Below are 17,301 nucleotides of genomic sequence, written 5' to 3'. Positions count from 1 at the left end.
AAGGGTTTTTTGAGATAGGGTCTGGCAAACTATTTGCCCAGGCTGGCATCAAACTGTGATCCTCCTGATCTCTGCCTCCTCAGTAGCTAGGATTACAGGCTTGAGCCACCAGTGCCCAGCTGTAAAAACCCCTTTACTGAAAAAATCTGCCTGGCAGGCTGAAAACCTCCAGAGGTGCTAAGCCAACCTCTTGAAGCTGTTCCCCTCACAACCATAGCAAGAGGTACTAACTTGAACAAAATGCAAGGAATATCAATATTTCTCTTCAGCAAGAAATATAAACTTATTTTTTCTTTCATCTAATTTGCTTCCATTTTGTCATTTCTCTCTCTTTTTTTCTTTTAAATTTGGTTACTTATTTTAATTTGGTTACTATTTTTTCCTCCTCCTTAATTTTTTATACTTATCTCCCAAAACAGTCTCTATTATTCTGTTGTAACTAATAGCACTCTCTCATACTATTATCTCCTATACAACTCCATGTCATATCATAATTAAAATGCCAAAGCTGGATAACAAAGAAATGATATTCAAAGCTGCAAGAGAAAAACGCCTGCTAACATACAAAAGTAAACACATAAGAATCAGCTCAGACCTCTCAGCACAAACCCTAAAAGCCAGGAAAGCATGGAGCAATATAATTCAAGCTCTGAGAAAGAGTAACTGTCAACCAAGAATACTACACCAACAAAGCTGTCCTGCAATCTTCCCTTCTTCCTGTTTTCCTACTTGCCTCCTTTCCCCATGTCCATCCCCTGTATTACACAATTTCCAATCCTTATACCTTTCAATCAGTTTAAGCTCCTAGATCATCCCCTTAAGAACCAGAAATTTTCCACAACAACATTACTGGGGAGACAAATATGGGCACCAATTATTTCTTAATTATTTAAATATTTGATTTATTGGTAAAATTTTTTACCTTGTTACTGCAGTAGGTTCTCTACATTGGCAAGTAAGTAAAAAAGAAATTTAGCTTAACAGATCTGCAAATCACAGCATAGAAATTTTAATACGAAAAACAAGGCAGTGTCTCTCCTCCAAAACCCCAAATCAACAACTGAATCCAAAGATAATGAATTATCTGAAATGTCTGATAGAGAATTCAAAAACCTACTATTAAAAATGGTCAGCAACCTCAAAGAAGAGTCAAATAAACAGATAAGTGAAATTAGAAAGTCAATTCAAAAACTAAACAAGAAAGTCACAAGATACAAGATAAATTCAGCAAAGAAATGGAAATTATGAAAATAAAACAAATAGAAATGTTAGAAATGAGAAATTCAATAACTCAAATAAAAACCAGTGGACAGTATCAGCAGACAAGATTAAACAGAAGAAAGAATATCAGAGATGGAAGACAAGATCAAGGAGACATTGCAAGCAGACAATCATAAAGAAAACAATGAATACCTATAATTACAACATACAAGAACTCTGGTACATGATCAAAACACCAAACCTAAGGGTGGGGTGAGGAAGGGAACTGAAATACAAACAAAAGGCATGGGAAAACATTCAATGAAATCATATCAGAAAATGTCCCCAGTATATTAATGATACAGACATCCATTTACAGGAGGCATTTCAAACTCCAAATAGACATGACCAGAAAAGAACATGTCATATCATAATTAAAATGCGAAAACTAGATAACAAAGAAATGATATCAAAAGCTGCAAGAGCAGAAGACCAAAAATTGTATGTTCTCCCTCATACACGGACTTTAGATCTAGGGCAAATTCAGCAATGTGGTTGAACTTGGATTACATGACAAAGGGAGAGCACACATGGGAGATATAAGAATAGGTAGAAAAGCCAAAACATGAAAGCATTTGATGTCTCCACTCAAGAGGAACTAATACAGAAACCTTAAAGTGACAGAGGGCAACATGAGAAGAGGATCAGGAACCAGTGTAAAGATCAGTTAGAGCTGAATCAACATGGGTCGTAACACATGGGTACACAAAAGCAATGTTAGGAATCTCTCTGTATAGCTATCAACTCAACTAGCAAAAATGCTTTGTCTTCCTTATTATGCTTATGTTTTTTTTCTTCAGCAAAATTAGTGATAAGGGCAGAACAGGACCTGCCTGGAACTGGGGGGGGGAAGGTGGGGGAAGGGGGCAGGGTGGAGAAATGACCCAAACAATGTATGCACATGTGAATAAATGAATAAAAAAAAAAGCTGAAAGAGAAAAACGCCTGCTAACATACAAAAGTAAACACATAAGAATCGCCTACAGACCTCTCAGCACAAACTCTAAAAGCCAGGAAAGCATGGAGCAATATAATTCAAGCTCTGAGAGAGAATAACTGTCAATGAAGAATACTACACCAGCAAAGCTGTCCTGCAGTCTTAATAGAGAAATGAAGACTTCCCAGGATAAGGATAAGCTAAAGCAGTTCATGTCTACCAACCCTACAATACAGAAGATACTTCAGGGACTATTTCACATAGAAGAAGGAGAAAAAAAATTACAAATATGAGAGGCTAGGAAAGAATACAATTCAAAAGGAGACTTGATGAATCCAGGAGAGCTAATAAAGTATCAAGTAAAATTTTCAAAACATATCGCCCACCAAAACTGAACCAAGAATACATAAACAACTTAAACAGATCTTTAATGACTAAATAGATTGAGACAGTTATAAAGAACCTCCCAACAAAAAAAAAACCCAGACATAGATAGATTCACTGATGAATTCTACCAGACCTTTAAGGAAGAACTAACAACAATGCTCTTTAAACTATTCCAAAAATTACAAATGGAAGAAATACTACCAAGCTAATTGCTACAGGCTAATAACCCTGATGAACATAGACACAAAAATCCTCAACAAAATACTTGCAAACTCAATCTAACAATACATAAAAAGATCACACTCCATGTTCAAGTTGGTTTCATCCCAGGGATGCAAGGAGGGTACAACATGTACAAATCAATAAACATAAAACAGCATATAAACAGAATCAAGGACAAAAACCACATCACCATCTCAATAGATGCAGAAAACATCTTTGACAAAATTCAACATCTTTTCATGATTAGAGTTCTGAACAAACTAGGAATAGAAAGAATATATCTTAATCTTATGAAGTCTATATGTGACAAACCTATAGCCAACATTACACTAATGGGGAAAAACTGAAACCATTTCCTCTCAAGAATGAGACAAGGGTATCTATTCTCCCCACTCTTATTCAATATAGTACTGGAATTCCTAGCCAGAGCAAAGAGACAGAAGAAACAAGCAAAAGGGATTCAAACAGAGAAGGAAGAAGTCAAATTATCCCTATTTGCACATGATATGATTTTCTACTTAAAAGACCCTAAGAACACCACCAAAAAAACTCTTACATATCACAAACACACTCAGCAGAGTAGCAGGATACAAAATCAATATACAGCCGGTCACCGGTGGCTCACGCTTGTAATCCTAGCTATTCAGGAGGCAGAGATCAGGAGGATCGTGGTCCGAAGCCAACCCAGGCACATAGTTTGTGAGACCCTATCTCAAAAAATCCATCACACACACAAAAAGATGGGCTGGTGGAATGGCTCAAGGTGAAGGCCCCGAGTTCAAGCCCCAATACCACAAAATCAATATACAGAAATCAGTAGCATTTCTATATACCAATAATAAACAGACTGAGAAAGAAATCAAGAAAACAATGCCATTCACAATAGCACAAAAAAATTAAAATAGCAAGGAATAAAATTAATGAAGGCAGTGAAACACCTACAGAACAAAAATTATAAATCACCAAAGAAAGAAATCAAAGAAGACATTAGAAGATGGAAGGACATAAGAAAAAAGTAATACATTTTTTTAAAAGATGGAAAGACATCCCATGCTCATGAATCAGAAGAATCAACATCGTGAAAATTGCTATGCTACCAAAAGCAATCTATATGTTCTATGCAATCCACTTCAAAATTCTATTGGCATTCTTCACAGAGATAGAAAAATCAATCCTAAAGTTCATATAGAAGCACAAAAGACCTCAAATAGCCAAGCAGTCCTGAGGAAAAAGAACAATGCTGGTGGTATCACCATACCTGACTTCAAAAGATACTACAGAGCCATATTAATAAAAGCAACATATAATTGGCACAAAAACAGACATGAAGACCAGTGAAACAGAACAGAAGACCCAGACACAAACCCCTGCAGCTATGGCCATTTGATTTTTGAAGTAAGAGCCCAAAGCATATATTGGAAAAAGATATCCTCTTCAACAAATGGTGCTGGGAAAACTAGATATTCACCAGTAGAAGAATGAAACTAAATCCCAGTCTCTCACCCTTTAGTATTATCAACTCAAAGTGGTTCAAAGATTTTAATGTAAGACTGTGAAAAAACTACAAAAAAAAAAAAAAAGAACAGGGAAGACCCTGGAACATATAGGTATAGATAATAGTTTTCTGATTAGAACTCTATTAGCTCAGGAATTAAGAGAAAGGATTGACAAATGTGACTGCATCAAACCAAAAATTTCTGTACAGAAAAGGAAACAGTCACCAGAATGAAAAGACAGCGACAGAATAGGAGACACCCTTCACCAACTGTACATCTGAAAAGGGATTAATTATCAGAATATACGAGGAGCTCAAAAACCTAACCCCGCAAATAATCAGTAACCCAATAAATAAATGGGCAAATGAACTAAACAGACAATATTCAAAAGAAGTACAAATAGTCATTAAATACATGAAGAAGTGCTCAACATCCTTAACCAAAAAGGAAATGCAAATCAAAAGGACACTGAAATTTCATCTCACCCCAGCCAGAATAGCTATCATCAATAACATAAACAATAACAAATGATGGTGAGGATGCAAGGTTGAAAAGGAATCCTTATTCACAATTGGTGGGAATGAAAATTAATATAAAATGATGAATGGATTAAGAAAATGTGGCATATTTATATAATGCACTATTCAGCCATAAAGAAGAATTAAATCACATTGATTGCAAGTAAATGGATGGAACGGGAGATTACCATGTTAAGCCACATAAGCCAGGCTCAGAAGGACAAAGTTGGCATATTTTCACTCATATGTGGAAGCCAGACCTAAAATATAAATTTAAACATAAATACATACTATAATCTTATAATCTTCTATGTGTGAGAAAGAAAACATGATTGTCATACGAAGTCTATCTTGATGGGATCAGGGGGAGACAGAAGAGGAAACGAGAATGATAGAGTGAATAATATTGAAATATATTTTACCTGTGTATGAAATGCACTGAAACCTGTCGAATAATAAGGGAGCAGGGCGATAGAGAAAGAGTAAGTAATAGGGGGGTTATTCTCATTAAAGTACAATATATGCATGTGTGAAATATTTCAACAAACTCCTCCTGAACAAAAATTATGGACAGGAAGATAAAACAGGTCTTGTCCAAGGGTTGGTACAAGTGAATGAGAGAGGGTAAAAAGAGAGTGTGAAGGAGAGAGAATATGGTACTTTGAATAGTGTATGAAAATAGAACAATGTAATCTGTTGGAATTGTTCTAAGAAGGAACGAAGGGGGTGAATCCAAAATTAAGATACATTGTAAGCATATATGTAAAAGTCACAATGAATCCCCCCTGTACAACTAATAAAAGTGTTTTAAAAAACTACATTGATATGCTATCTCATCCCAGTCAGAATTGCTATCATCAAAAGTACAAAAAAAAAAAAATGTTGGGGAGGATGTGAGGAAAAAGGAGCACTTATTCACTGTTGGTATGAATATAAATTAGTTCAGCCAGTATGGAAATCAGTATGGTGGTTCCTCAAAACACTAAAAATGATCACGCTCATCACTCCTCATTATATACCCAAAGGAATTAAAGTCAGCATATAATAGAGATACCTGCACACCCATGTTTATTGACAGATTATTCATAAAAGTCATATTATGAAATCAGCATAGGTGCCCATCAACAGATGAATGTATAAAGAAAATGTGGCATATCTGCACAATGGAGTATTAATCAGCTACAAAGAAGAATGAAGTCATGTCCTTGCAAAACAATGGATCGAACCAGGGACCCAGCAATCACCAGGTTAACTGAAAGAAGCCAGATTCAAAAAGACAATTATTGACTGATTTCTCTTATATGTGGTAGAAAGGGGAACCAGAAAAGGGGGAAGGAAGGTAAAGGGAGGAAAATAGGGGGTGGACATGATCAAAATATGTTATATGCATGTAAGACATTGTCACAATGAAACCTATTACTCTGTATAATTGATGTACACTAATAATAAAAAAGATTGTTATGAAATATGTATGTGCAAAGATAGTACACATAAGGCATTAGAAAGAAATGGTGGAAGGGTCCTCACTTTAATGGTGAAGGAGAAGGTGAAGTAGAATAGTTACAATTCCCAGAGGATTTAATCCCAGAAAATACCAGCTTTGTCAGATAAAATTTATTTTTTAAAAACTTGTCTTACGCAGACTTATATATAAAATAGGTCTTTAATAAATGTTTACATAATAAGTGGCATCACCAAATTAGGCCTGGTAGCTACTGTATAGTGCAGGAGTGTTGACTATTACCTCAGATATCAAAGGAACTTTGGTTAAGATTGAACTGGAAAAAAACAAAGAAAATTCTTTATGAATTTTCTGAGTTATGTAAGTGTTTGATAAACATTGTATACAGATTATTTATAAATGGATCTCAATAAATCAAAGCATGTCCCTCATCAATGTTTTAATCATCCTCCTACTACTTTTCAATTTGGTTCTTCAAGTACAGCTAGCCAATTATCTAATGCTTGGATAGGTTATAATTTAGAAGAAATCTAAATTACACAGAAAATAGACTTTAACTAATTCACTTTGATATTATTGCTTTGTAATTTTATTTTAAATGGGTCCTTGTCAAAGAGTCTATTCTTTCACTTAAGAGTTGAATGAAACTGACTCTAATCCTATCCCTCCAATAATTATTTCATATGTAGAAATTAATACCATTGCGTACAACCTAAAGAACAATTCTACTGTAATTCACTTTGACATATAATATGCATTTTATATTTTCCTCTTTTATAATAGTCTCAGCAAAGCCTACCCCAGAAGTAGCATCACAAAATAGAATTCTCAGGTTGACTTTTAAAAGTATCCTTCTTCTAACTCCTTAAAGGATATCTAAAAAACAACTTTCAACTGCTTGCTACCATGTGGTATACTGAACTCACCTACTTCCTCATACATAGCCTTCCAGTTCAGAAAGGACTCAGTTTTGTTATTTCAAAAAAACTTTTTATATTTATACAAATTAAATTAAAATTTATTTCAAGCCAAGTGAAAATGAAATGTGGACCTTATTTGGATCCCAATCTTAACTACAAATGGATAATACAGGACAACTGAAAAAATTTAAACATTAACTATATATTAGAATACACAAAGAAATTTTGTTAATTTTTTAGATGTGAAAATGGGTTATATTATTTTAAAAAAAGGGGGACCTTATCTGATTGCTGAAGTTTTTACAGAGGGTATAACATCTAAGATTTGCAAAATGAAATAACAGAATAATAAAAAAGAATAAAAGTAAGCAGGATTTGTCAAATTGTTGAAGCTAGAGGTTTATTACACTATTCTTTTTTGTTCTTTAAATTTTCCATTAAATAGCTAAAAAAACAAAAACATGTGAGGGCAATTAGTGTCTTTGTGGTATACTGAATAATAGCCCTCCAAAACCTATAAATAAGTTTGGTTATATAGCAAAGAGAAAGTAAGGTTGCAGATGATTCCAAAGAGAAATTAAGGTTGCTAATAAAATGACCTTGAAATGGAGAGATTAACCTGAATTATCCTGGTGGGTACCATAGAATATATGCATCTTTAAACACAGAAGAGGGAAGCAGGAAAGTCAATGTCAGAGTGATGACTTGTGAGAAAAATCAACTGGCCACTGCTGACTTTAAAGATGGCAGGTGGCCATCAGCCAAAGAGCAGGCTCTGAAAGCTGGAAAGATCAAGAAAACAAAACCTCCCCTGGATTCTCCAGAAAGGAATACACATCCCTGCCTACAGCTGTATTTTAGCCCAGTGGCACCTATTTCAGATTTCTGACTTCCAGATATATAAGATAACAGATTTGTATTGTTCAAAGTCATTAAGTTTTTGGTAATTATTGAAGCAGCAATGGAAAATTAATAGCACTATTCTAGTCACAAATTTTTACTTAACTGGAAGGACAGATTTTAAAGTACAAACATTACTGAGAATTCAAATGAAATAAATATTCTCATTAAGTAAAAAACATCCAAATCAGATATCCTTACTACTTTAAAAGGCAAATCTTATTTCTTCTCCTCACCCTACCTGTCCCTTTCTGGTAGTCTCAATTTTCTTTTCTGGTTTAATTGCATTACCACCCCTACAATGTGTCAAAATGATATCAGAATATACCACCTCCATACTTTCTGACCACTTGTATCTAAAATAAAATCCTTGTACATCTACTTTAAAACTACTGACTATACCAATTACAGTACTCTATTATAGTGCGACCTTAATTCTACCCATCACTTGATTGAAAATATTTTTACCCTAATCAAATTCCTCTTGGTCTAATTCTGTTGTCATTGACAAATCTGTGCTGTTTGTTTGTGCCATCCTTGGCCTCTTTGCATGCTGAGACATGCCAGGATTTCTCCCTTTAACATTCTTTCTCAAGAAAGTTTCAGATCATTGCCGTTATGCTTGAGTTTTCCTTATCATTCTGCTCAATTTTCCTGTGTCTCCTTTGCTAACTTTATACTCTCCGTCTATTCAGATGTTCACCCACTCTAACATTTCCCCTAGACTCAATACAACTTCTCAACTTACTGTACTATTGGTGGCATGTTTTTAATCTATTTAAAACAAATTAGACTGAACACTAGGCAATCCAATCAATTTTCTTGATAGTAAACTCATTTTATTCCATTTATTTAGGTGAAGTTATTAGATTTTTAATGTCATTGAAACTTATAATAGCAGAAACACAGAAAAATATAATTATTTCCTCTAACTACCAATCCTAACCATGTATTAAATCTGTATCCAAAACTACCATCACAAAATGGTAGTTTTTAATCTATAATGAAATGTGTAGTCTAATAAGATGTTAATTTCATGCTACTGTTAATTCAAGAGACAGTAACAATTATGGACACTAAATGAAAATAAAACATTAAATACTGTGTTTTCACTTTAAAGTCATTAAATTGATTTATTTCATCATTAAACATAACTATATTCAAAATCATTCTATAAGCCATCAGTATCAACTGATAATTAGGACCTTCAATAGAACTGAACCCATATTCTTCCTTCTAATATATAAGTTCAGAAAATATCGTAGGTAATTTCTGCTTGATAAATCAACCCAAAAAGGCATTCTTTCACTGTTATTATAATTGACTAGTTGAAAATAGTTTATGTTCTAATTACTTTTAAAGCTTTGTATTTATAAATAAAACATCTTTTAACAATAAGCATGTCAAAATATCTTCTTGCCATCTTCCTTCAGTGACTACTAATCTTTCATCTAACCAATCCTCTCCCCACAGGGTCTATTGTGTACTTTTTGGAAGTCTTATATTTTAATTTACAAGTACCTTCTCTAAATCCTTTAAGCACAATTTCTATGTTTTGCCTTCCAAAACTTTATCACTGATTTTCAATAAATTATTATAAATAAATTTTAGAATTATCTAGAAAATTAGGAATGATTCCCCAATATACTTAATAGACATTTTAAAATATTACATACTTTGAAAGATTAGCATTCACATATTTAAAAAACAATTAACATTATTAATATATGCTGATAAAATAGTAAAAATGGATTAAGGAAATTTATCCTCTTTTTAAAATTAAAAAAGAAAATAACTGTCACTACAAATAAAACCTTTTGTAAAAATCATTATTCTGACAGTTAAGTAGGAAATTAAGAAATTCTATACTAAGTCCAGCAACCCACTATGCACCAGAGGACCTCTTATGAGAAACCATGATTGTTCTCTACAGTAACTTTTAAAATCTATAAATATACTTCTTACATGTTTATAATCACTTACCTAAGCATGCCCCTATATCCTTATGCTCTCAAAATAACCAAAGCAGAACGCTTTGGGTATGGAAAAATCTGGCTTTAGTTACTGTTATTTTTTTAGTTTTAAAACTATTTTTGATTCATAAGCTTAAGATCTCAGTCCTAAAAAGGTACCTTAATTCTTCCTGATTTGCCTCCATTACTACTCTTAAAAATGTCCATTCTGTACTGCCCTAAAGTGACAAGAGTATGAAGTAACTGTCAAATGCTATATTCATAATAAGCTATTGTACAATGTCAACTGTACATTCCAAAAGTTTATAAGTATAGAAATGAGACAAGTCCACACATTTCAGGGAATCTTCTACAGTTCTTATGGATGAATATGTTGAACTGTCATTGTGGTCTTGTGTCAATCTGTTATGGAACCACTCAAGTAAAATGATGTGAAATCAAGAGAATATAGAGACAGAGGAAATGCTGAGGAAGAGAGTATTCAGGGATGTCTAGACACTTCATCTTTCAGCTTTCAGGGCCCTGAAAAGCCCAACTCTATATTGTCAATACCTGTGTTTCTGATGTTATGCCTATTTACTTGGGAAGATCTGATATTACATCTAGTGGGAGGATAATTATTACAGATCCATTTCCCTGAAGAAATTACAGTAGTTGACTCTGACATCATGACTACTTATAAAATAGCTTATAAATGTTTATGAATAGTGAATTTGCTAATTTAAGAGTTTATTCAGAACTTTAAGGATTATGCCATCTGGTAGTAGTGATATATCTATTTTTGCCAATTTTCTTTTTTTTTGTTTGTTCATTTATTCACATGTGCACATTGTTTGGGTCATTTCTCTACCCTGCTCCCCTCCCCAACCCTTCCCCTGCCAATTTCCTTAATTAGACCTTGAATACCCCATGTGTTTGTCACTATTAATTCTCCCAATCTCAGCCCCCCAAGTAGCTAGGATTACAGGCATGCACCACCAGTGCCCGACTCAGAATATTCTTAGACTATTCTTTGCTCACTTAATCAGTTAATCTAAATGAAGTCCCCAAATCTTAGTCTTTGTTTTTGTTTGTTTGCATTCTTTTCTTTTGTTTTGCTTTTGCACTACTGGGTGTTGTACCCAGGCCCTCATGCACACTATGCATATGTTCTACTACTTGAGCTATGTCCCTAGCTCTCCCCATTTCAATAACAATTCTAATTTTGGAATTTTCTTAGTCCATTTCTATATATTTTATTATAGAACAGGTAACCCATAATACTGTTATATATATAATATACATAATATAGTATATATTATATTATAATAATATAATAATATTATAATAATAATATAATATATATTACTATATTATGGTTATACCCCCTCCACTCTACCACGAACAAGATGACTTTTAAAACTTTAACAATAATGCATGTTATCACCCTTTCCAACTTCTACATTGTCTTCACCTCACTGCCATCTCTAATCTTTCAATAACCCTCTTTCAGATAAGGAGAATAGAAATATTCACTTACATACTACAGATGCAGAAATCAAGACTCAAAGGATAAGAATGGCTTGCCCAAGATAATATATCTGACAAATGACAAAACTTTTAATAAGACAAATTCTCAACATATTAGGCCAATGTTCTTCCTACATTTGTAGTAGCACCCACTTAACTTCTGCCACTTCTGATGACCATCTCCTTCTGAGTAAGTACATTAGATGACTACATATTGTATTTTATTCTCCTATATTCATTCATTTCCCTAAAATTTTTATTTAATATCTTCTCTACCACCTTTATAACTCAAGTGCCTAATACCAGTCTGCTTTACCTTTTCTATACCAATTTTATCTCTAGTAAAATTCTCCTGCATCACTATCACATCCATGAATTGAGGGAACTTGGATTTCTTCTTTCCAGACTGTGGAAAAGGAAATAACAATATATCAAAGATTCAGAGCGTAGTAGCAGTTCAAATATGGCCTCTGAGACACTTTTGCACATTTGTTTCATGACCAGTATACAACTCTTATCCTAAACTGACAGAATATCTATTATTTCATATTGAGGGGGAAAGTCACTTCTGTATACAAATTTCAGAAAATGTTAAATATGTTTATTTAATTCTAAATAAATTTGGCTTTTAAGTAAACTAATAACTATAGGTTTAATGTTTTTATAATGACTCTGCTAAGAACAAAGACTGAGGCAAATACTGAAATTTATCTCATTAAACATCATGTTTACTACTAAAAATTTTAACAATTTCAAAATACTTTCCTTTTTTGAAGTTATCAAAAATTTGGTATTTAATTTCTGTGATTTCCAAAGTTCACTAGTTTTTCTTATGTACTTAAACACATTCATTTGTATCATACAAATGACCTGATGCTCTTTTCTCTAATAAATTATATCAAAAACACATTCCAAGGTAACCCAAAAAGAAATAAAGATTATAAATTATTCACTTTATGTTACAAGTGATACTATAATATCTCTACATATTAATATAATTCTTGTATTGTAAATTCTCATCTCTCTCTGTCAGAAACTCTTTCTTTGGCTTATTCATTAGAAACTCAATATGAAAATATAATTTCCTAAAATGTTTTCTCACTATAGAACACTATTTTTGAGTTCGTACAAGTATTTTAAGTTTTCACAACTATTAAGTCCATGGCATTTATTTGTGTATTTATTTATGAAGAGTTTAAGAATGTGGGAGTATTTTTATATTTAGAATTTTAAGGCACTGCCATTGAATCCCTTAACATAGATATATTTGTCTAGCTACTATCTACATAATTCTAGCAATGTTTTAGTAGCTTTATTCATTTTATACTGGATAGTGAAATAGAATAACATTTAGAATGACAACACAGGAAATCAAATGACTATTTTCTTGTGTAGGTTTCTACGTATACATAAATACTATATTTTGTCTACTATTGGGCCTTAAAGTTATCTTGCAGATTTTACTTTTTATGTGCTTATTTCCCTCTTAAGATACCACTGCTTTTTAAGTGATGTGTGATGTCTGAAGTTTCTTTAAATCAGACTGAATTAAAGAACCACAGGGTTCTCTACCCCAGACTCTCTTTGATACTCTCAACAATTTCCAGCCCTGTGTTTTTGTGTGTGTTTCCTTCCTTCTTCACAACAGTAAAATCAAGAAATAATTAGTCCTTAAGCCATTTTCAAAACTTACCTTGCAAATCTGGAAATACTCTGAAGTCAAGGTTTCCTGAATTTCCTCTCTGAGAACCCCTGCAGTCCCTCCAGGATGCATGGAACCACTTCCAGCCCCACCACTGTTACTGCCACTGCTGCTACCACTGCTAGGGGAGGAGGCAGTTAAGCCATCCAAAACTTTTCGGAAATTAAACTTCTTCATTTTAAACACTGTTGAGAAATTCAAAGAAAAAAAGGGTGACTTACATGGAATTATACCAGGTAAAAGCTATCTTTTCATTAGTCAAGGCAATAGTAGCTGGTCCCCATTTAATGAGCACTGGATGTAACTGAGTGTGTGTGTTGGGGTGGGGGGGTCAGGCTTTATTTTGTCAAATTTTAATTCTATGAACCATATCTTTACAAAATAAATAAATAAAACACAACTCCAAAAGCAACAGTATCCCGTCCTCACACAACCGATTTTCAAGGGCTTTATCCCCAGCCATATCTAAGCTTTATCAGCACCGGGGTAAAAATAAAAGGCAGTGTCATCATCATTAGCATTATATCATCATTATTATACAATCAAACCAGAACCCAACAGACCAAGACCCTTTGAGTATCTCTTAAAGGCGGGCTTTCTTTCTAAAGGTTCATCTCAGAATATTTTATTTTCAGAATAAAGATGTTGGGGGGGAGCCGCTATTTACTCTGCCATCATCTTCCGGGCTCTCCCCCCATCATCTTCTACGCTCCTTTTTCTCAATAGGAAATTTTGGGCGGGGGGAGGTGAAAGAGTAGGAGGGAAAAATGCCTTTTTCCATTCCCCATCCCCAAATGACCAGACCTAAGAACATCTGCACCAGCCGACGGGAGGGGCGAGCAGCGATGCCGCTGCCCGCACTTGTCCCTCCGCCGCCTCCTTCTCCCGCCCCTCTGTTCCCCGCGTCTCTCTGCCTCCTCGGCCCGCAGCCACCGCCGCGATCGCCCGCCCGCCGTCCGCTCCCTCCGCAGCGCGGCGGCGGCTCTCGGGGAACGTGAGGCGGTGGCGGCGACGGCTACGGCCCGCGTCCCGCCTCAGCCTGCTGGGCGCCTAGAGCCGCCGCTCCCGCTGTCCCTCCCCGGGGCCGAGCACCAGAGCGCGGGGCTCCCGCCGGCGGGCGCGCGAGCACACAACACACGACTCTCTCTCTCTCTCTGTCTCCGTCTCTCTCACTCTCTCTCTCTCTGTCTCTGTCTCTGTCTCTCTCTCTCTCTCACACACACACAAACACCCTGGCGGACATTCGCGCGGACACACACACACACACACACACACACACAGGTGTGAGCAAGCCGCGGTTGGACGGCGGAGTCCCGCAAGGATGACCATCTGCCCCGGGACTTAGGCACCTTCTTCAGACGCCACTAGCCACCGGCCAGCCCGGAAAGCAGAGGGCGCGGAGGGCGGCGAGCTCCCAGGCGTTAGTCCAGCCGGGCTCCGGCCGCTTCTCCAGTCACTCTGGTCGCGGCGCCTGGCGCTCTCCGAGGTTCTAACCGAGTGGGCGGGCTCCACCACAAGCTCCGCCCCCGACCGTGGGAGGCAGGCCCCGCCCCGAGCCGGCCAACCCCACCTCCTTCCCTCCCTGCAGCGCGCGGGGTGATAAGGGGGGCGGAACATTCGAGGCGTCAGAAGGCGGGAGCAGCCTCGCAGCCAATCCTAGATCCCGCAGGGCTGAATTCCGAGGTTTTCAGGAGCGAAAGAAATTTGGAGACAGGCCTGAGGAAAAGTCAGTGAAAGGGGGAGGGGAAAATTTAGAAAAATAGGTGAGGTATTTGATTGACAGTAGCATTGACCAGTGTACTCCCGAGCGGTGCTTTGGGGTCTGTAATTGGCGATACCTGTTGAAGGACGCAAATGTGAATCAATAGAATGCCTACAAGCGTGCGAACTTGCGCGCCTGGAGTCCAAGGCAGCTGGCAGTATAACCTTGGGTCTTGGTGTGGACAATATTGTGAATTGGGAATGTGTTTTGCATCTTTTCACCTCTGCGAGCTTCTTCTCGCTTGCCAGGTGGATGTATTGGACTCCCCTCACAGCCCTGCTCCCAGCACTCAACTCGAATTTGTAATTAACCCCTACTAGACTGTAATCTAATGGTTTAGAGGTTAACTCGTCTTTGCCAGAGTTAATTGCATTTCAGCAGAGTTTTGGAATATACCACCTTCCAGACCTTAAGGACCTGATTGCTCTTGTTCACTCTAAGAAGTAGAATTACTCCTTCCCCTTCATCTTCACATATACAAACATAATTAATTTTTTTAAAGAAACATTTCTCTCAGTAAACCCTGTCAAGAATACATTTTAAGCCTTTTCTGCGAATCACAATGACCATTTTGGAAGATGCACTACTCCATGCAGGAAAATAAAACAGTGTATCAGAATGGGAAGATGAGGTTCGGAGCCCTTATTTGCTATCATTGAACTGGAAAATATTTGGACTTAGCTTTGTTGGTCTGTTAAAATGAAAAGCAGCTCAGGGGCCATGGCTAAAATGTATACATCAGTTTGAACAACACAGCAGAGACCATTAGCAGTCTTAACAAATATTTATTCTCTCTCTCTCTCTCTCTCTCTCTCTCTCTCTCTCTCTCTCTCTCTTATAAGAACGCCACTCAGATTATATTAGGGTCCATCTTAATGACCCTAATCAACTCTTTAAAGGCCCTATCTCTAAACACAATTCTTTCTGCGGTGAGGGTCAAAGGTTCCAAAATATGAATTTGGCGGGGGGGATACAGCTCAGACCCTAACAATATGTTCATAAATTCAACATTTTTAGTAGAGGATCTATTAGATGCTGGAGCTATGTAAAAATTTTTATATTTATTTTCTTACCTAATACAACAATCAAATATGGTAGCTATTGATACCTCCATTTTTAGGTGATAAAATGGAAGCAAAGTAATACCTCCAATTGCATACATTTAGTAGGTTGTGAAAAGGAATTTGGGTTCATATCTTCTTTCTTCACAATGCAAAAACCAAATAAATCACAAGTTTAATATTAGGAAAGTTAATCATGACCAAATTGAAATGTTAGGATAAAACAGAGCAGAAAAAAAGAAAAGAAAACCAGAGACTACTTGATCAGGAGTTTGCATTCTAGAACTAATAAAGACATTTGCGAATTGAGGGGCAGTGAATACTAAAACCTGACAAGCTGATGGAAGGTTCTTATTTCAAAGGAAATCTCATAATTTGAAATATATTAACAGAGTAACAGGGCAGAGTCCATCTAAAATAGAAATTAATTATTCAATAAATAATTCAACATAGCAAGAAAGTATGAATTTGCTCAGAGAGGCTGTAGTCTCAGTGAGTATCAGAACAGCTAGAGAGAAGTTGGGTGGAGAGAGTGATGAGGAAAGGTTTTCCATAAAGCAAAACTGGCAACTTTTTACATTAGCAAGTGTGAACATCTTCAATTCATTTGCTGTGAGATACAGAGTCCTGAACTGTGCAACTAATTTAACACCAACTTCAGACTCCTCAATCAAGTTACTACACCATCCTTATTATTTGCCAGCCTAGAAGTTAGAATTATTAAGAGGACACAGCTGGAAAACCAGGTTCCACCTATATCCTTTCTGGAAAATTTTTCAAGAGGATTAGAGAATTATCCTTCCTTCCTAAATCTTCATCTAACTTATTTTTTTACCCTATTACACATTCTTCAAGAGTAGTACTGGTTGATAATTGTCAGCTTTTTATTATGTGTCAGGAAATAGCAACCAACATTAAAATCCTTCATTCAGCCCAGTCCAAGCCCACAAAGTGAGAAACTACAGGGTTAATTAATTAAAATAATGTTATAGCTCCCATGGGTTTCAGATAAATAGGCAGAGGTCATTAGGAGAGAGCCAAAACATACAAAGTATGGCTTAACATACAATCAATACCAGAAGTGCAAACAGAACTCATACCTTTTTAAGACAAAACTCAAATATTTGTTATTAAACATGTAATTAAAATCAGTTCTTTGTGCATATTCTAAAATAGATTTTCACATACTCAT

General features: G+C 35.9%; 1 protein-coding gene across 3 annotated transcripts in view; it reads right to left on the bottom strand.

The window, feature by feature from the left end:
- Stxbp5l (syntaxin binding protein 5L) overlaps nt 1-14,778 on the bottom strand; it is a 391,328-nt gene extending 376,550 nt beyond the window's left edge. For all 3 annotated transcript variants that reach the window (XM_074073244.1, XM_074073245.1, XM_074073246.1), the window contains exons 1-2: nt 14,636-14,778; nt 13,278-13,471 (exon numbers count right to left, since the gene is read on the bottom strand). In XM_074073244.1, the coding sequence (XP_073929345.1) occupies nt 13,278-13,463 (186 nt within the window). In that variant the 5' untranslated portion in view covers nt 13,464-13,471; nt 14,636-14,778. The remainder of the gene's footprint in view (nt 1-13,277; nt 13,472-14,635) is intronic.
- Between the last annotated feature and the right edge of the window lie 2,523 nt (nt 14,779-17,301).

Source organism: Castor canadensis, chromosome 5, assembly GCF_047511655.1.
Source record: "Castor canadensis chromosome 5, mCasCan1.hap1v2, whole genome shotgun sequence".
Taxonomy (NCBI): Eukaryota; Metazoa; Chordata; class Mammalia; order Rodentia; family Castoridae; genus Castor; species Castor canadensis.
The sequence above is the reverse complement of the archived record's forward strand: the minus strand, read 5'-3'. Positions and strand labels throughout refer to the sequence as shown.